The sequence below is a fragment of the Ixodes scapularis genome, unplaced genomic scaffold, assembly GCF_016920785.2.
Source record: "Ixodes scapularis isolate PalLabHiFi unplaced genomic scaffold, ASM1692078v2 PGA_scaffold13__105_contigs__length_92229423, whole genome shotgun sequence".
Classification (NCBI taxonomy): Eukaryota; Metazoa; Arthropoda; class Arachnida; order Ixodida; family Ixodidae; genus Ixodes; species Ixodes scapularis.
Window position 1 is genome coordinate 70,638,575 of NW_024609839.1, and position 21,085 is coordinate 70,659,659.

The following is a 21,085-nucleotide window of genomic DNA, read 5'->3' on the forward strand; positions in this document are numbered from 1 at the left end:
CCCGAGTGTCACGTGACTCTCACAAGGCATTGGATTGGCTCCGATGGCTCGTAGCATCCACTGCGGTTCACCCTCTAAGGTGAAACAAAGTACGCGAACGCGGACCAGTATAACGAAATACGTTACTCGTTAATTGCGAATACAATGAACGCTATACCAACGTACTTCAAAATGAAAGGAGCGTTGCGTTACCGTTAGTGATAAAACGTAACGCACGTTGCTTTCTATCTACATGTATTAAAACGTGTTATTGTTTAATGTTACATATGCGCATAGACACCACATTTTAAGAAAGAAGTTTGAAGGTATGATACTATGTGGAACGAGTGTAAGGATTCATATTACTCGGCGCCTAGAAACACCAAGCGAATTGAAGTGCGATTTCCTTTAAGTCTATAGGGAAGATCTGTAACGAATAACGTAACTACGTTTCCCGTTATTCGAAATAAGTATTGTAAGTCCGTTATCGGTTACTGTCTTCAAAGTTTCCCGAATATGTTGCTACGTTTCCGAAAAAAAGAAACAGTAAGGCGTTACCGGTAGCGCCGTTACTAGTATCGCGTTACAGGCAAAAGTGCCGTGTATTCGTGAGTCGTCGTTCTATCCTCGCGCGATCTCGAGGCGAGCAACGACATTCCCCGGCGACCGCTCAGCCACGTCGTCTGCGAAGAGTTTCGGGAACGAGTGTCCGGTCCCCCCTCCCGCCCCTCGGGAGTTACAAATAGGGAGCAGGAACGACCGGAAGTGAACCTCCCCTTTCCCCCGACTTCTCCGGCGACTTCCGGCGCACCTCCACTGGCACCCGAGAAGCGCGCGCTCTGTCAACGTTGGCTGGTGTCATTTCCTGCGCGCGTCCATTTCTCTGACGTCCACGGCGACGCAAACGATCGACTTGTCGCTACGGGGTTAGAAGGGGTCATCTCGGAAGTGAAACCGAGTGGTGACGCTCTCCTGGTTTTCATTCCAGTGCCGGCGGACGTCGAAGGTGCCGTATCGTCGCCCCACTGTGACTCAACGGCGACAGTGTCCGAAACATGCGGGTCACTTAACGGGCTGATAAAGAGCCCAGTGGTCTTTTGAAAGCATGAAATGCTTTTTAACGAACCCCCCCCCCCCCCCCCCCCACAATCATAAAAAGTGTTGTCCGTCCGTCTGTCCATTTTCCGCTAAATTTAGCGGGGAAGTTAATGTCACGACACTTATACACAATTCAGTTTCCCCACTAAATTTAGCGGGAGAATTGACGACACGTGACCGGACGTCACGAGACCTATGGACTAATTTAGTTTCCCCGCTAAATTTAGTTGAAAAATTGACGTCACGTGTCCTATACACCAATTCAGTCTCACCGCTAAATTCGGCGGGGAAATTAATAGATGTATAGTTTCTTCTCTCCCCAAAACGACTCTTTCGTGTCTTCTGAACAAATTTAAACACTCGCTTCTCAAGTACTGGATTTCATGCATTGCCGAGCTGGGGAGAGAAAGGTCGCTGCAAATATTTCTCGCTCATGCGTACTCTAGCTTCTTTCCTGGCTTTGGTATCCGTTGTCGCCATTCTCGGAGAGCACCGTCCCGCAAGATCAACATTGTCAGAACCTATCTTAGCGCGTATGCAGACGATTGCAAGTAGAGTGACTGAAAGCTGCCGTATGTCTCCGCTCGTGCGAGCATGCCCGCACAATTGCAAGCTTGCCAACGATTCGTCCACGCGCACGTTTCACCTGTTTGTATGTATGGGCATAGTCTCCTCTCTACTGACAAAGCCTGGCAGATCCCCACGAGACGCGGCCGCCGAAAGCGAAAAGGTAGAGTGGCAGACAAAAGTCATGTAATAGACGCCCCGCTGCGGCGAGACGCCGAAACACACTTGTCCCGACCGATGGAATGTCCGCTCCTGTTTCTCGCGTTCCTCGGACTACCGCTTCTTTTCTCGTCGGGTTTAAAAACCATGTTTCGGGTCCTCGCCACTGCAAAAGCTGTGCGCTGAATACCAGACTCCCCGAGAAATGCTCTGTCGTACCAGACCCTCGGGCTCCAAATCTGCGACCGGCCACTCTATGGTTCCGTCGTCCAACTGCCAGGCTTTGTGAGTACAGAGGAGGCTGTGGTATGGGGCACCAGTCGGGCCGCCATGCTTGCAACTGTTTACAGTCTTTTTTTCCTACGATTCTTTTTTGATTATCGCTATTATGGGGCATAAAATGCACTAAAACCTCATATAACGGCACCACGCCAACCTCTTCTGAGGGGGGGGAGGCATACGGGGCTGCCCTTCGTCTGTACTTAACAGACAAACCCCCAAACGCCGGCTCGCTACTCAAAAAAAAAAATATCTACTAAGAATTTAGAAGAAAACAAGATATTCTATAGCCTTTGGCTGGTTAAGAGTGAAGTGGAAGCTCTTCCCACCTCTGCCCTTTTTAGTCTTAACCTGTCTCCGACTGTAGCGAAGGTGATTGACATTCACCTTTCTGGTTCAGATAAGATTGTGACTCTGAGCTGCGCCATTTGTCTTTTCATTGAGAAGTTCAGGTTGCGCTAGTCAAAATGAGTATGTCTAGTTTGTTCGTATGTATGTCTAGACGTGGTGGCAGCCAGGCTGTCCACAGCTCAATGGCCTGTATTAATTATTTTTGTTAATGGCTCACATTTTGCTCGAAAAGCAACGCCTGTTTTTACCGCACACTGGGATAGGCGCCAGCTCCCCGGCTTCTTTCTATTACGTATTCTCAATTGGGTGGCGTTGCCTACTCTGGAGTTCCAAACATTGCATATCTTCGCAAGTTGTTAAAGTAAATTGTTGTACGAAATAAAAGGTGCCGCGGTAATTATTCGTCTTTCGAATTGTATGGAATTCTGCAGCCCCTTATTTCGACACTTCATTCATAAACATTAGAAATACAAATGGCGAAGTTCTCACTAGACCTGTGCCGGTCAACGAGAAGGCGAGTGACAAAAAAAAAAAAGAAGCACATTAGATGCGGTACTTGCTTATACAATCTCGCCATCGTAAAACGCGTTAATCGCAGAAACAAAATAAAATAGCTCAAGAACGTCCCCAACTACGCTTAAGGCAGTACCGTTCAAGGAGCTAGCTAGAGCGGTCGCCCAGTCCGAATTCGAAATCTCATCTACGCTCACTTTCCCCATCGTCACCCGAGCTGTCCTCATAATGCTCTCCTTCGTGCCGAGAAGGAATACCGAGTGTGCAGGCACCTATACGCTCCGCTCACGCCTCGGCTGCTGGTGCGGTGGAAGCTACGTCATCTCCAGACCAAATCGACCGCCTTCCATTCATCGCCTGACCCCGGTTCTTGCGCCCCTACATGGGCTAAAGCGTGATCGCGTGACAAAAGACTGACGTACGACTCGTCGAATGAGCTCATAGTTTCCACAGCACCGGCAGCTTCACGGAGCACAACGGACTGCCGACGTGGAAAGGCGCGGGAACCGAACTCCGACACCGAGCCTTCCGCTGATGACGCACTCGAAACGGAATGGGCTACGGGCCCGTGTGAAAGAACCGTCACCGCGTTCAGGAGCCGGGGACCACGGCGTACATCATCACGCACTGCCCTAGCCAATCACGCGACGACGGAGCGTCACGTGACTCGTGGACGGGCACGCCGGGACCCCGCCGACCGTCAGTTCACGTGAGTGTCTCGCGGAGCCCGATTCGGTCGGACGGCTCCGATTGGCGTTCGCCGCGCTCCGGTTCTAAGAAAGGCAGCAGAATATAATTCTAACCCCCCGCTTCTTCCGCAATCCGGGCAATTTGGAAGCGGTCGCGCCGTTCTCCGCGCCGGCGCGAGTAATTGGGTCGCGAGGGTTGTGCCATCTTGAAGACGAGGCCGGTGTTCGGCGTCACCGTTAGTGGACCTCCCCCTCAACCCGCTCGTCAAGCGCAAGGCGCGTGGGTGGTTGCTCTGACGCGGGAACGAGGCGGCGCGCTGCGCGAGTCCACAATTGATGACGTTTGGGGAGCAAAGGTAGAGGCCTGGTTTCCTCTAGCCGGTATTGGCCAGGGTCTGGCCGCGGGCAGCGAACGTCAGTGTGCTCCCTTTTCCTCCCACACTGAAAGTGCGGTAAGAGTTACGTGAGTTACGTGCTCGCGTTGGACCATTCATGTGTTCCAGCTATAGTTGGTTGCAAGCTAAGAAAAAACCGGAAATGCCTCTCAGAGGAAAATGTAATCCTACGCCGAGAAACGCCAGCCAATCGTTTTCATGACGTCACGATTCCGTAAACCAATCGCGATCCTTTTGAAAAAAAAGAAAAAAGAAGCTCAACATGGCTGCTGGCCTTAGCAACGCGACGCTAGTTTCTCGTGACAATTATTCTGCTTTTTTTGCACCGTGTTTTACGTGCCCGAGGTTACGCCACGAAATCTTAATGGTATCGGCTTGCGTTTGCAGCAGTTTTTGCGCAAAAACGTAAGAATCCAGCGACGCTATCGCCAACAAAAATTTCGAAGCGGGCGCGAGGCTTAGCACTGCTGAGAGGTATGTTAGACGGTATGTCAGACAGTATCTTGGACAGAAAATGAATTGGGAAGACGGTACATTGGACATGACTTTCTTTCTTTACTAAACAGCTATTTCGTTGACAAAAACGTATTCTAACTTATTTAAATGTCCTGAATGAATTAAATAAATATTGTAGTAGTTTAAGACACGTTTCCTGGAGGAAGAAAAAGCAACGTTCCTAGCGAACTACTTTCTCGACGGCGGAGGCACTTCACATGGGCGCAATGCGCTTGTGGGTGGAGCCAAAAGATTGTTCTTAGGTTGCATCCGACTATAGCGCCAAGCTTCTTACGCACTGTCAGCTCGGTGCTGATCGGAGTGTCCGTTTGCGTCCAGCCTCCAGGTAAACACGGTCAAAAAACTTTCCTAAAAAGACAGAAGAAAAGAAAAAAAAAGAAGGGCGCGGATACGTTTCGTTTTTTTTTTTTTTCAAGCGGTGCGCGCGGCGTCCTGCCGATTTCGGGCATTCCGATCGTCGGGGTTTTGCATTTAAATTGCCAGGCCGCTGTCTTCGCCGTCCGAAATTTCCCCGCGCGAGTGCCTTCTGCGACGCGTCAAAATGACCCAGAATGAGATTCCTCTTTTTTTTTTTCTTTTAGCCTTCCTCTTTTGATTTTTCTTCTTTTATTTGTTTCTTAAGCTTAGATTTAACGTTGACTGAAAGAATATTTTTTTTTTTATTTCCTTTTTTGAAATCCCAAGATTGTCGAGCTACTTATGGCTCGACAGAGGAAGACTTTAATGTCTCAATGCTTGCCTCTAACGGGAACCGTAAAAAGAAAAAAGAAGAAGAAAAAAAAAAGAAAGCTAGGGAAAGTGAAGGGAGGAATCGCCTGCCACCTTTAACAGCTGCTCTCGTTTTTCCTACGAAGGTGCGTAGACAGGCGAAGTTTGGCACAGCGTCTCTAAATTGACTAGTCGAGGAATATTAAAACACACATTGGCAGCGACAAAATTTACTTATCCCCTCAAGGTGGAAACGCTCAAATGCACCGTCAAACCGTGACACGTAACGCTACATTCCGCTGAATCTATCAGAGCGCTTCCAAGCTCAAAAAATGCAAAAAAAAAATTGTTATACAATTGTTCTAGCATCACAAAGGTTTATAGCGATACTCTGATTGTGACGTATGCAGGGCTGCCAAATCTGGCGACCTTCCGGAGCTTTTCATACCCTCGAGCTCCTCTCCCTCTGTGCGCACAGGTGGTGGAGTTCCTCCTCGCCTAGCCCTCTGGTCACGCGACTTCCCCCGTTATCCAATCAGCGTGCAGCTTCGCGGCCACGCTTATCACGCTTCACGAAATGCTCAGCACCTAGCCAAAGAACGTTTCACGTTAAAATTCGCATAGCGCAGATCGAAACAACTTCCCTTTCTGTCTCCCTACTTTATTCGAAATATTCAGAGGCTTCTTACTCTTCGAGAGGAACAGCAGGGCCAACCTTCTCGTTCCTTCGTCCGCTAAATCCAGTCTTGTGCAACGTAACCTGAAAAAAGAAACAAAAAAGAAAAAGAAGTGATCTATACAATTAAGGCTGGGTTAAAAAGTATTGAATTATATTACTTTACTACACGAGAAGAAAGTAATTGGCCGTTATTCGAAAGAATAACCGTCACTTCGCAGATGGTTTCTAACTTTCAAAAACGACAGAGTTCTTTACCGGTTTGAAAACGGGTCTTTCGCGCTGTTCGTTGGGGAGTTTTAGGGAACCGTTTTTGCACATTTGATTCGGTACGGTGGACCCTTCGGTACGAACTGCGCATGCGCTATCGCAGAACACTCGCGCATGCGCAGTTGGTGTCGGAGGGCCCGATCGTGCCGTATCGGACGCGCAAAAACGGCTCCCTAAAACTCTCCAGTCTGAAGTTCTTCGTGCGGAATCGCGACCCGAATTAGCTTCGGAGACAAAGCGAGATCGTCCGTGAACCACTTGATACTTTCCACTCGGTTGAGCGTGCTCCTAATCGTTTATAAGGTCGACCCGAGTCTTCGGGTGCTCGTCTCCAATGTGCATCGAACTGCACGAACTCGGAAGAAACGGCGACTCCCTGCTGACTCCGTTCATTCCGATGCTGACAGTGCGGTGCAAGTTACGTGCTCGCTGGACCAGTCATATATATATACTTCCATCTTTCGCCACCTGATCACGCTCCCGTTCATACCCAGGCGCAGAGAGCGGGGGTCAGGTGATGAAAGAAGGGGCAGTTGACTGGTCCGGGAAGCGAGTGTAGCTCGTACGACCTTTCAGCTCAGCCTCCAGAAGCTCTTTACGCTTAGGGCATCTCTTCTGGAAACCAATTTCTGGCCGTTAGACTGCTTAATTCGATAACGAGGTCTTCCCGGTGTTTTACCTCGCCTCCTTGTTTTCTTCGAGGTCCTTAATCGTGTAATCAAACTGCTTCTCTATTTCCTTTGTTGATTTTTGTTGTCGCTTTCTTTATTGACTTACTTATTCGACCCTCGTCGTCGTTAGTACGGACTCTTCTCTTCGGTCGTGCGTTCACTCAAATCGGGACACCCGTAGAAACAAGGACGGGTTTGTTAGACTCCGTTTCATGCAAGTTCCGAGTGAAGCCATGATCTGATGGACGCAACCGAACAACGCCAAAAAGTGCACCGTCACCACGCGCGTCTTCTTTTCGAGCTTTTCATCGCCGACAAAAAGTGCAGCGTCAGAATTCACTGTGGGTGATTAGGTTCTATCACCCCCTGCAAATTCTCCGTAATCATGCAGTTTTTCTTTTTTTCTTCTGTTCGTGTGGCGGTAGCGAGACGGACAAAAAAGAACAGCGCCGTGACGAGGCACTTTTTGGCGCTGCGTTATCGGTTACATCGCATTGTAACGTCGGCGGCGCTAGGACTTCATGTGTCCAGACTCCAGAGCGTTCAGAGCATCATTTACCCTGACCTTTCGGTATTTTAAAAGTGGCCCTTTTTATATATATACATATGAGTTTTACGCGTGCAGTCGCTTTTCTCGCAGCTTAGATGGGCAAGACGAGGCGCGTCTGTGTGCAATGCTGTCTAAGGTAGCGAGCGGGCCGCACTTGCGTTTGCGGCTCGCCGGAAATTCTGCATAGGCGGAGCTACGAGTGTATGGATAAACCACAACAATAATGCACCTTTGCATCCATGGTTGTCATCATTAGCGTCCCGTCTTACCTAATGAATCCTTTTTTGTGTTTGATTGCTTTCTCATTTTACTATGCTTGTATAATTTTTGTTTAATATTTTACCGGCCCGCTATATTACCACCGAACTATAATCCGCTTATATAAAATTCCACCCTGCGATTTTGTCTTTATTAGTGTTAAATTAATCGAAATACGAATTGCCCAGAAAGCATGGCATAGCGGGGCACGCTCGCTAAACGCAACATTCCTGAGCGAAGCGGAAACAAATTGGCTTCGCTCCAGACAGTTGGCCAGCTGCAAAGTTGATTTCGCCTCTCGATTCAGCTGCGTCTCGGCTTCTTGTGAACGTCACGTTTTGCCTCGCATGTCGACGTGCCTGTCGCTTCACCATCGATGCCCGCAGAGCCGAGAATACCTGGGTTCTATATCGGCACGGCTGAGACGTCTTTAAAGGGGTTTGGACACGCCAGCAATGAAATATAAGTTAACTGTTTGCGACTTTTAGCGAAATCGACGGCACCTTGCGGCTAAAATAGAAAGCTGTGATGGCAGGTTCGCTCGCCAGCCTTTTCGAGCGAATCAGATATTCAAATCGCCTGCCGTTCTAAAGAAGCAGTCGCGAAAGTAGGTCCGAAAACACGCCATGTATATCCAACCACCAATACTCCTACACTCTCAGAAATAGGGGGTGTACTAATTACACCCCTTGGCCCATATACTACACCCCAAAAACTACGATTCGACGTTCAGTCCACTAATGTGGAACCGACAATACCAATCTTCACGAGCGGCTTGATACTCGAGTGATACAACTTATTAAAATATCTAATGTACGCATCAAAGCCTACAGGAAAACACTCAAGGTTTTGCTGGCTCTGCTGCAATACCTCAGTGTTTTTTTCTTTTCTTTTCTTCCTCTGTAGTGTTTGATACGTACACTGATATGTACTTTAATACGAGCGGCCATCAAGCTCCCCGTAAAAGTTGGTATTGCCATTTCGACGTCTTTGGACTGAACGTCGATATGAAGTTTTAGGGATTTATACATGGGACGAGGGGTGTAGGTATACAGCCCCTATAATGGAGTGTAGGACCCACTGTATGTTCCTATTCATTTGATAAATTTGTTTTCTAGATGGCGGGATAGCTTCGTGGTTGAATCCATTTATTCACAGGGCCCTCGGATACATCTCATTCGGGAAAGCCGCCATGTTTGGTGGGTCGGTGACGTACACTCTAAAAAAAAATGGAAGTCGAAGGGAGTCGAGCCGTTGCTCAACACCCCTCGCGAAGAACAGCGCCCCTTCCTGGCGAACCTCCTCTTTCGCTAACAGGGAATGAGCTGGGGAAGAGAAGAAAGGGGTGCTAAAAACAAGAACCGTGTAGAACTCCCGTCACGCCAACAATGAAGCAAGAAGGACGTCGGCTTTCCATTGGTTGGTTCTTCTCCTTCATTCTGCACTTCCCGATAAGCTTCGAACGCGCCCGCCCACAGCTGTTTTTTTTTGTTTTTTTTTTCGTACCGGCACTTGTTTGTGTTGTCACTACTGCGTAATGGACGTTAAAAAACCCCAGGTTAGCGGTTGTACTGCACTGGCTAAATTGCTCATCTACAGCTAGGAGACTCGTCGCCCTTGAAGGCAGACCAAGTTCAAGGCTGTATAAACATACACACAACCCAATTTTTTTTTTTCCGCCCACAGGTGGCGTGACCCTTGAACTGTCCCGAAGGATTTTGCGATCTGTCGAAAAATGGCGCTACCGTCGTTCCTCCGACTTCCTCTCCATCCTTTCAGTTGGTCTTTCGCTTTCGAATTTCGCTACTAGCGAAATTCGCCATTAAGGTTCATTCACACAGTTGCCTTCTGACTGCGTTAAGACCGCTTGCGTCGAGTTTTTGTCATGGCGAACCTTGCGAAGAGTCAGTGGCTGTGCTACATGACGCAACGCAGCGCAATGCCTTCGACGCAGCTGTGTGAACGGGGCTTTTCTCGAACCAGCCGGGCGCATGTGCACGCCGGGCGGGAGGTCAAAAGGCAAGGGAACGAGAGCATCGTTGGAGTAGCCTGAGAGGGTGCGATCGTAGCGAATACTTGACTAGGAGAATAGAGGACACTCTCCTCATTTGCATTCGACAGAACGACGGCCGCGCCATAAACCACCCCTGGTGGAGTGGTTTATTTGGCGACGCCTCTCTCCCCTACCCCCCTCCTCTCCTCGCCAGAGCACCTGAATGCGGCGCCTCGGAACGCGGAGCGGTTGACGGGGTCACGGATGCGAAGACCGTGCCGCTGCCTCCGTCAGGTGTTTTTCTGCGAATCTTCCTTGTCTTCTTTCCCGATGTATCTTCGGGGAGTGTCCTGGTATTCACCTAGTAAGGTATTTGAAACCCAGGGATCCTGGGTTCGAATCCCTACCCCTGCCCGTTTCGATCTGGATGAGCATCGTACCGGTGTCCGGTCGTGCACCACTACTGCGTGGTGCACGACCCCAGGCTAGCAGTCGTACTGCACTGGCTAAATTGCTTATCTACAGTGGGTAACAATGGTCCCCATGTTCTGGCAGACTAAACTCCTGCTGTTTAAAGTATTTGATCGTCACGTGGTGAGCTTGGATGCGCAAGGAGGCACGGGGAAGCCTAAAGTGAGAGAGCGTTCAACCACGGTGTGACTAACCTGGCCAGTGTTGCCTAATCATCAGATAAAAATGATATTCATTTATAAATTGATTATTGCGATTACTTGAGCTCTAACAATCGAGAAACTTGGTATATATACTAGTAAGTTACGAGCATTCAATTTCAAGAATAGTCTACCCGTTTAATTTTCGTATCCTAACCACTTAAGTGGCTGCCATCTCTTCAATAAAAGCCTTCCATGTTTTTGTTTTTTTATGTATGAGAAAGGACTATGAATCTTTCCTGCTTTGATACTCCTGATGCGTACTCCTCGTGTTAATTTAACTTCGGTCAACCGCGGCTCAGCGTTTTATCCGTTGCCGAGGGCTTATTATTTTTTGGGGTCGGGGAAAAAAAAAACCGGAGTTAAGAGACATGATGATAAAAAGAGGGGATACGCTTTAGCTGGCGCCATTTTAACGCTACTTACCTCTCCGCAGCTTCAAGAACGTAAAACAATGTGTGTTTTAGTCCTACGGATTTAGTGGAAAGGCCTAGAACGTATTTTTAGCAGTGCTTTGTGTTTTTTTCTGAGCTCCGCTAAGCTCGGAAAGCCCCGCCTAAAGGGGCGATGCAACAATTTTTGTACTTTGCGCAAATACCGCTTAAAACGGATCCCTCACATTAATGACCTATGAAACACGCGTTCGATATTCACCCCACGCAATAGAAGTTCCAGAAAGAAATTAAAGAAAAACGAGCACCGTTCACCCCCTCAACTCGCAACCAGAACAAGCGGCCACGTGATCTGGAGCCGATTATATGCCGCCAATGTTGATCATAGCCACGCGCTGGGGTTAGCAAAGCACAGGACACGCGCTGAGCACCAGACATTGTTATGGCTCGGCTGTTGTCGTCGTTGCAGCGATTGGACACGGGCCACTACCCAAACGCATGTCGAGGCATCGATTGTCACGAGCCTAGGTCGAATGTGTACGTTCGCGTCCACTGTGTGAGCAGCATTTAAATATCGTCACAGCTGGGATCGCAAAGCTCGATGACGCATTCCCGGGGATCGTACTGTTGCCATTGTCCTTACAGCTCCGTCATCAAATTTCGCGAAGGAGCAAAAGGCGGCTTTGGAAGGAGAGACTGAAAGAAAAACTCCGCTTTCATCCTCTGAATTCCGCCGCGACGAAGACGCTTCTTGGTCAGTGGTGTTGCGTTCGAGTATTCTTGGGTCCAACTAGTGCCAGGAAGCTGGTGTAAAGTAAAAAAATATTCCTGCCCGATGTCGATGCAGAGACCCTTTAATTTCGCTAATTTAAGCGTAATTACACCCAGCTCAAGTTGGCGGGGAGCAATTTTCTGTTAGAGTTAACCTGGACATTCAAATAATGTGCAATTACTTCTAAATAATGTGGTGTTGTTTTTTTTCGCTAAATTTTGTGGGAAGTTGCACGTCACACTGTTCTGTTACACATTTTGTTAACTTTTTTTTTAATATTCCATTTTGCATTAAATCACATCCTGAGTCAAAGAAAATAGAATCATTTCATGGTTCTTTCGATTGTACATCGCGTCACGTATACATCTCCGCTACCGTCGTGGATTATCACGAGACGATGAAATGTTTGGGACAGCGCGGCAGCTCCGCGGTTTATGTCGCGCATCCCTAGCGGTCGAGGTCTTAACCCGGTTTCCGACTCCAGAGTACGCTGGTCGAAGAAGAAACAAAAATAAGCAACGGGACGGCATGAAGAACCGTCTTGTGTCGCGGCTTAGGAGATAGGCCCGGGATTAGACCCCGAGGGGGAACCCTCCCAGAACCCGCTGCCCCGGATCAGTTGTGTTTTGCGAGCGTCGACTCGGCGTTCGTTGCCCCTCACAAAGAAAACGGGAGGCGTCGTCCGTGCACCGTTTATTTCTCCGCTTGTGTGGGGAGACGGCCGGGTCAAGGGGTATTCACACAGGATAGAAATCGGTCCCTTTGCTCCACGTGATGCGCATCAAAATTGGACGTTTGAAAACGTCAAATTGTGATGCGCATCAAAATTGGACGTTTGAAAACGTCAAATTTTGATGCGCATCACATGGTAACAACGTCAGCTCTTGTGCGGAGCCGCGCTGACGTAACATCCCTGGGGGATTGGGGAACTTTTGATCGAACTGCACAAACGCTCCCCGCCTTGGCGTGGCGTTTCTTTGCAATTGGCGGTATGGTATTCGCGTCTCGGGCAACTTTGCAGATTTTTGCTTAGCGACATGCCGGCGGTGGCATCTCGCTGGAGGAGTCTTCAACATTCATCCTCAATCCGCTCCTGGTACACCTGGTTTTGGATTCCACGTTCTTTGTCTTGCATCCAGCCATCAAAGAAGCATCTTTCTTTTAGCAGGAAGCAGTTCATTGTCTCCTGCATTGAACAGCGCTCCTGCAATAATCTTATAGTGCTGTTCCATGTACGCCTCCATTTTTCTCATCTCGTCAGCGTGCACCGAGCCGTTGAGAGTGCTACCGCTAAAGGCGTCTGATATAGCACCGACACCACCTCGGCACACGAGCATGACAAGACATGCGGCCATCAAAAAAACGCAGCAGTGTACGAAAATAGAAAAGCAGCCCGTTCGGAATGACGAACCTGCCCAAGGGGAAGCAAAAGGGCCAGCGGCTGTGGCGCAGTGGAGAAGCTGGGGACGAAGCGCTCATAAAAGTGCAATGAATGCAAGGAGTGGGCTTTCCAGGAAGAGAGGCCCCTCAAGAATATTTCGGAGGCGGAAGAAGACATAAATAAGTTCGTCTGCAACATTTTCACGAATCTGACGGAGGTGGAAAGCCTCTGCAGGAGGCGGACGGACGAGCTGACGGCGCCGATGGGCTCGCTGACCTAACAGGTTCGACGATTGGAGAACCGAGTAACGGACGCAGCTACCCCAGAGCCGGTGCCCCAACAGACGAAGGATAGCGAGAAGAAAGGCGACGGGACTGAGAACACTGGGATGTATAACAACGACAAAAGGAATGAAGGGACAAAGAACCGCGGCGAAGAAGGGGACGGGACTGGAGGAGCTAGCAGAAGGCACATCCAGGGAAAGCGGGCGGGAGGGGCTTGGACAGCGAGTCCAACGTAGTGGCGGTTTTCCCTCTGGCGAACTGCGACGCTCTACAAGGCAACGCAGCGGCGAAGATGCGGATCAGCGGGGGACAACAGCTGACACAAGACAGCAACGAACGGCTGGACCCGCGGGGTGCGCTCTCCTCGAAGAGTGTGGAGGCAGCCCCTCGGAACGGAGCGCGAGCCGACAACCGAAAATCTTGCAAAGGACGTAGTTGAGAAGGATGACGCCCCAGTGGTCTTCCAGCGATTTCCTTAAAGTGTGATGCGGGAGGCGATTGTCGTCAGAGACGACAACGTTCCCCGGTTCGCACGAGTGCTAGGCAGGAAATTTCGTGACAGTTAACGGCTGGAGGTGTCCTGCAGCAGAGGCGCAACAGCATAGGTGGCTCGCGAGCTAATTGAAAATTATGAGAACCAAGCGCGACATGTGCGGCGTGACTGACTTATTCCAATGACTTATTGCAAGGTAGGAGTCCGGAGGAAATAGCGGATCAGCTTAGAAAAACTTGGTCAAATCTAGGTAATGTTCTGACCACGTGTGCAGTACTCGAGGTGGTAAGTAGAGGAAAGGTTGTTCAAGCAACTGCCATGTCCCTGAATATCAAGCTGGGAGATATCTGCCAAGAACTAAGGGCAACTTACATAAATCTGAGAAAAAATCTCCACGCTTAGGAGCAAGAGTGACGAGACAAGGGAGAGGCACCGCCTGGGGAAATATGGCCCTTTGCCCCCCACCCCCAGCCCAAACCCCGAAACACCCAGCAGAGCACAGACCTCCGCAGGCTTACCCCATCCTAGCCCCCCCCCCCCCCCCTCTTCCAACCCCTTCTGGCACCCTCGCCTCTCTGCAGTAAGGCTAGCAGTTCCACCAGCGCAACTTCAACAGCACCCCGAGGTGGTTCCATTCCACCACGTGGTGTTAATGGCTGGACATATGGTGAAGTTCCAGGTGAGACACCCCCTGGCTCGACAATCAGCATAGGAACTCCAGTTGACTCAGGAAGGAGGGGCGACCGGGAAAGCGAGGAGACCACAGAAACAAAGATGACGGTGACGCAGAAAAGGGTAGGGAAAGGGAACAAAGGTGGCCTTCTTAAATATTTAGGGAGGACGGGGAGAAGCCAAGTGGAACGAAGTGTCAGCCATGATGAACGAGGAAGAAATCTTTATCTTTGGGCTGGTGGAGACTGATCTGCGAGGAGGGGAGGGTCCGCCTATTTTCCCAGGCCTAGTTTAGGAGGGCTGCAACAGGCAAGGTGAAATAAGAAAAGGCCGGGGGGGGGGGGGGGGGGGGCAGTTTTTTTTTTCGAAACGGTGAACAATGGACAAGAGCAAAAGTGGAGTGTTACGATCATGTGTGGGTCAGGGGCACAATAGCAGGCACGCTCGTGGCGGTAGCTGTGGTGTACTGGTGTACAGGGAAAGGTTCGAAGGAGAAAGACAAGGAAATGGCCAAATGATAGGATGAAGACATTCAGGAGATGAGAAAGAATGGTGAAGACATTATCCTCCTGGGGGATCTCAACGCACACATTGAGGAACTAGACGGTAGGAGAGACAGAAACAGCCAATATCTACAGTACTTAGTTCAAACAAATAGCTTAGTCTACTGAAACACGCCGGGCATGTGTGAAGGAAGGTACTTGCGTGTCAGGAGACCGAAAGTCGTTTGTTGACTATATCTTCATGACATCAAGGAGTAGCACGAAACTGGCCAAGCTTACCATCGACGAGGAGGGTGTAGCAAGTGTTGGCAGCGACCACAACGGGATCCTGGCTGTGTTCGGAGGACCAAGACACAAAGAAATGATACCCAACTTTCCAATGAAAAGGACCCTAAGGGAAGATGAAATTGAAGTGATTGCCAGAAAGCCAGAAAAGGTGACAGACAAATCCATGGGCTATGAGACCACTGTGAACTGCAATAACTTAAAAACAAGGAAGATGATGATTGGAAAGAGCATGTCAACAAGGAAGGTCCTAAAATGTTGGTGGCACCATGAAATTAAGCGAGCCATTGAAGTTCGCCAGGAGGCCTGCAGATGCCACCAGGGAGAGAGGGAAACGAAACTGAAAAACAAGCTCTGGAAGAAATACAAAGAAACCAAGGAAAAGTGCAAACAAGTGTTCCAAATGAGTAGAAGAGCAGTGAGAAAGCGTAAGCTACAGGACTTACGGGCGAAGTGAAAGAGCAGCACCCAAGAAATTATTCAGGCAAATGAAGTGCCTCACAAGGCGAGCAACAGCTATACAACACATAAAAAGTCCACAGATACAGGAAATCATCAAGTGCAAACAGTGCCTTACCCTAGTGACACAAACGATGGCGAAACTGCTCCGAGGAGATGCACAGCCGGAGGGTGCATGGTGTGTTACTATAGCTTGTCTAGGAAAGTAAGGACCGAAGCAGGATGACGGCAGAGAGGAAGAGACCTCACAAAGCTTTGACATGCTGGAAAGACTATCAAAAGTGGAACTACATTGAGTCCTCCAGAGCACGCAAGTGGGCACAGCCATGGGAGCTGAGAGCATCCTGGAGAAACTGGGGCCCAAGATGAAACAAGCTCTCCAAGGCGCACTATGAGATGTCCTACAGGAGATAGAGGTGCCTCGAGACTGGAGACATGGGGGGTCCATATTACATGAGCGAATGACGTTTTAGCGAAAAGCGACATTTGAGCGAATCGACGTTTTAGCGAATAACGGGGGCGCGCGTTAACCCATCCGACGCGCTGCGCTTTCGCCGCTTCATGGCGACAGTCTGCGGCGGCTCATCACAAAAATGTGAACCCATTTGGCCTACCCGAAATCCGACTATTCGCTAAAGTGTCATTCGGTGAAACGTGGGCGTTCGCTAAAACGTCATTCGATAAAGTGAGTGCCTCCCGACCACGGGGTACAGGGTCGACACGTAAGCTCTGAGACGCAGACTGCAAGGTTGAGCAGAGCAAGAGTGTGTACTGGTCGAGCCACAGGATGGTGTCAAATTAATGCTTTGGAAGCTCGCTCCAGCACTCCGCTCATTCTCCCCAGCTGAATACAAGCAGTTTCATGGTGACAAATGAATGCTTTGGAAGCTCGCTTCAACCCCGCGCGCAGCAGCGCGACTGGCAAGCCTGCCTGCCACTGACGTTGCGGAACTGAAAAAGGCGGGTATGTTGGAATGTTAACTATTATGAAATTCCCGATGCTAAATAGCATACCGGAAAGGGTAAAAGTGGGGTTTTTCAGAAAATATAGTTAGTTGGGGTAGTTAGAAAAATCGCCGGAGTACACGCTTAAACCAGAATGGATTAAACCTTCTTCATTTTAAAATTTCCCGGCTAACGGCCCTTTTATGTTGGTTGTACCCCTCGTGCTCCACGGCCAGTCGTATACCAAAACGCTCAGCCCGCCGCGTTTCCCGCTACACGCGAAGACAATGACGACAGGCCGTAAAACGAGACAGAACGGTCTTGCAATTTTGAACACACCACGATCCCGGCTCGGAGCCGTCAACGGCCAAAAGTCGACCGAGCATATCATTGCTTCACGAAACCCCCCATCTTTCGGCACACAGTCGTTCCTCCCTTGCCTCCCCCTTTTACAAGCTTTTACAAGCTTTTACCGGGGCAATAAATCGGCCGAGGCCTTGTCTTCGCGGCCGTTTCAACTCGGAGGCCATTTTTGCTTCTTTCTTTCGCAACAACGGCTTCCAGTGTTGTTTTGTTGTGGTTTTTTTCTTTTGTTTTTTGCGTGTATGTGCCTAGCACCGCTTACGACCTTCGTTGAGTCGACCGTTTTTTACCGTCTCTTTCCGTCGCTTTCCGGGTTCCTTTTGCCGGCTCGGCTTCATGCTCCCGTTTCTGCTTTCGATGGACCGCGTAGAGGGCGCTACGATATATCCTGGCCAATTCAGTGATCTAAACCGCATCACGTGACTATGCTCTACAACGCGTGGCTGCACCCCACCCCTAGTGTCACGTCACACTCACTCGGCATTAGATTAGCTACGACAACGTCCCTCCCGAAAGACCCACGTGACAATCACACGGTTTCGATTCGACTCACCGATGGCTCGCATAGCGCCCTCCGTGCTCCATCGTGTACGGGCGAAACCAAGTACGGCTTGTGGGGCCGACCGTTGCGCGTTACTTGGGGTCTTGGTCGCAAAGACCGGCGGCAATCGTCCGTATCGTTTCCTGGCCAGTCGCCGTGCGGACGGCCGGCGTCGGTGCTCGGTTCCGAGGGATGTGCCCATAAAGGACTTTATGGGACGGGCTCTTCCTCGCGGGTTAGGTCCCCGACCAAGCGGGACACCTATCTTCGCGTCGCTTGGCCGAGTCGTTTTAGCGCTTCTCCGGCGGTGCGTCCGTCCGCCGTGACTGTCATCTCTCGGTTTTGGTCGTCGTCGGCCGATGTTTGGGAGTTGCCGCGGCTTCCAGTGCCGGCCGCGGTCGATGGAGACCCCCGCCGTGTTTTATCTTCCGCGTGCTCTCGGAGCCGACCCGGAGACCTTTATTATGTTTTCCCGCAGGGATATGGGCAGATTGCTGCGCCAGTAAAAAAGTGCTTGCCTCTCGGCGACCGAGCCTCGAGTCAAATATGTGCGCCTGTTTTCATGACGCGTCGCATCGCTTATAGACCTCCTCCTGCGCTCAAGTTTTGAACTGTAACTGCGGCGCCTTCTCTTTAGATAGAACAAGCTCACCTCATTAGGTACCAAAGAAGCTTCGCATAACGACCTATTGCAGAGATTTTTTTTTTTTTGGGGGGGAGGGAGAAAAAATTGAGAGGGAAAGAAATAATGCTGAAGAACAAAACCAAGAAAATTTCACGTCCGAAATCGGTTAGATTAGTCGTCGTGAACCGATCGAAACTGTGTGTATTATCCCATCATAGAGTTATTATCTTGTACACTATAGTAAGTTACAGGTCAAGAAGGTAGCGGGAAATGCCCCTAAAAGGGAATCATATCTCTCTCCGCCACCTCCGCATCCAATAGCGTCCCATCGTTTCCGTGACGTCGCGGCCAACGCGCGAGGAGGGTCTTGCCTTCCTGTACATATTTGCTTGATCTTTCGGCTTTGACTTAGCATTGTGGAAGCCACGAAGGGAGATTAGAGTTTTCCCCCTCCGATAAAAACAAATACGACTTCCGGGGATTAGCTTCCCCCTCCGATGAATACAAAGGCTGCTTTCAGGGGCTCGGTTCCCCCTACGATGAATACAAAGGTCGCTTTCTTAAAAAGTGGAATCGGAGAAAAGTTGGCATCACTCTGTTGACAATAGCTATCCATTCAAGCGGAACAAGGAGCGTTACCAGTGAACTCTTCTTTCGACTGCGGAGGGACTTGAAACGGGCGCATCACGCTTGTGGGAGGAGCTTCTCCTACCTTCTTGACTTGTAACCGACTATAGAAGTTCAAAGGGCGTTAATAGGGAGTTTTCGTATATAGAGCGCGTTTCCCCCTCCGCTAAGCCCTCCGCAACGAAGAGGCCGCTACTGCGCCTGCGCGCCGATGGCCTTGATTGTAGAGTTCCGGCCTGGGTATCGTAGCGGGTTGCGGAGAGCCTTGCGGGACGGCGAAAACGATCTACGGAAGCTCCCAATTACTTCCAGCTGTGTCACCTTCGTGTGGGTAAAATGAGGAAGATGATCCAGGAAGAGGAAGGTGTGACCATCGCTCGTGCGAGGGTGAGTTATAAAAAAAAATATTATTAAGCCGCTTTCTTTTTGCTGCGATTTGCCTTTTTACGTGCTTTTGTTCACTGTTGATTTTTCTTGTGAATGCCTACCGTTCATTACTTTGGTAATTATTTCCTCATTTCACTCGGACAACTACAACTCAGACGCAGATACAGTAAATAACGGAAGTTTGCGTTGATGGGCTCTTTCTCTCTCTCTCTCTCCTCCCCCTCCCCCCCCCCCCCCCCCCCCCTTCTTGAGTCTCCTTCACATGGGTGAGCGCATACGAATAAGATGAGATGTGACTGTAATGCGAATCTTTCAAGCTCGAGCTCAAACTGCGAAACTTACAAGCTCAAGCAGCCCCAGTCTTGAAGTTCGCTCTCTTCGTTCGTTCCCTCAAAATGGAAGACAACACAAAAAAAGTAAATATCCTGAACAGGCAAATAAATGAAAAACTTTCAAGAGAAGGCGGCGGACTCTGAATGAAAAATGCAGCTGTGGAAACCCGCTCTGACCGGGTTTCCACAGCTCAGGCAGATGGCAGAAATTGCTGGCTGATAGGGGTCGCTCGAGTCGCAAAATGGCGGCGGCTAGAGAGCTCTTTCTGCAAAGGTCCATACGCAGTACTAAAGCCCGACCAAGTGCGACCGACTGCGACTGCAGCGGACGGGTTGCTATAGCAACAGCTGCGTCGGCTCCAACGAAACGAGGTAAAATCCGGTCTTGTTGGAGTTGGTGTAGCTGTTGCCGTAGCACCCCCTACGTCGTTTCTACGGGTGTCTGATTTAAAACGAAAGCACGACCGATTGAAGATAAATCCGCGCCAGCGACCGATGAGGGTAAAACAAATAAATATATAAACTACGACAAAAAACAACAAAAGAAGATAAAAAGTAGTTTCGATTACGCGAATAAAAACATCATGCGTCAAAAAGAAAACAAGAAATAAAATAAAAATAAAACGAAACGAGGATACAAGCTAAGACAGCGGAAAGACCTTGTTATCGAATTAAACAGGCTAATGGCCGGAAATTGGTTTTCAGAAGAGACATTCTAAGCGTAAAGACCGTTTGGAGAAGGACGAGCTGTACTCTGTTCGCCTTTGAGCTGAAAGGCCGTACGAGATACGTTGCTCTCTGGAACAGTCGACTGCATCCCTGCTTTCATCACGTGACGCTCGCTTTCTGCGCCTGGTCATGAACGAGAGCGTGATCACGTGACAGATAATAGGCGCGTGACCGGTCCAACGAACACGTAGCTTCCCTCCGTACTCTCAGCTCGAGAACGAAACGGAGCGCAGGGAGTCTCTGTTTCTTGCCGGTTAGTGCAGTTCGAGGCACATTGGGGACCAGTAAACCCAAGGACTCGGGTCACCCTTACACAATTAGGAACACGCTGAAGCGAGCGGAGCTTATCAACGGTTTATGACCGAGCCTGCTTTGCCCTCGAAGCTAATTTGGGGCGCGATAACTACGTGCACGAAGAACTCGACAGTGGGAAACTTTAACAAATAAAAGGTTTAAAAAAAATGTAAAAAATTACCCCCTTCTTACATTAAAAAAAATGGCAACGATTTTTATCTTTAAAATTTTATGATGCACGAGATGCATTATAAGGAATTGGTAAGGGAATTGGCGCTTCACGTTACGTGTATTTCCCCGCTAAATTTCGCGAGAAAACAGGCTGGTTATATGGGTCACGTGACGTTGATTTTTCCAGCTAAATTTAGCGGGGAGACTGTATTGACGTCTGGGTGGCAAGACGTAAATTTCCCGCTAAATTTAGCGGGTAACTGAATTGGCGTGTAGATTCAGTCTCCCCCCACTAAATTTAGCGGGGAGACTGAATTTGTGCTTAGGCCACAAGGCGTGAGTTTTCCCGCTAAATTTAGCGGGAAAACTGAGTTGACGTATAGATCACGTGCCGTCCATTTCCCCAATGTTTATAGGTCACGTGACACCACTTTCCCCGCTAAATTTAGCAGAAAATGCACAAACAAACAGACGGACGCACGAAACA

General features: G+C 49.5%; 1 protein-coding gene across 1 annotated transcript in view; it reads left to right on the forward strand.

Annotated features, from left to right (window-relative positions):
- Positions 1-15,081: 15,081 nt before the first annotated feature.
- The window catches only part of LOC8026349 (fat-like cadherin-related tumor suppressor homolog), a 267,076-nt gene continuing 261,072 nt past the window's right edge, over positions 15,082-21,085 (forward strand). Inside the window, exon 1 of the mRNA XM_042289669.1 lies at positions 15,082-15,553. Coding sequence (XP_042145603.1) covers positions 15,082-15,553 — 472 coding nt within the window. The remainder of the gene's footprint in view (positions 15,554-21,085) is intronic.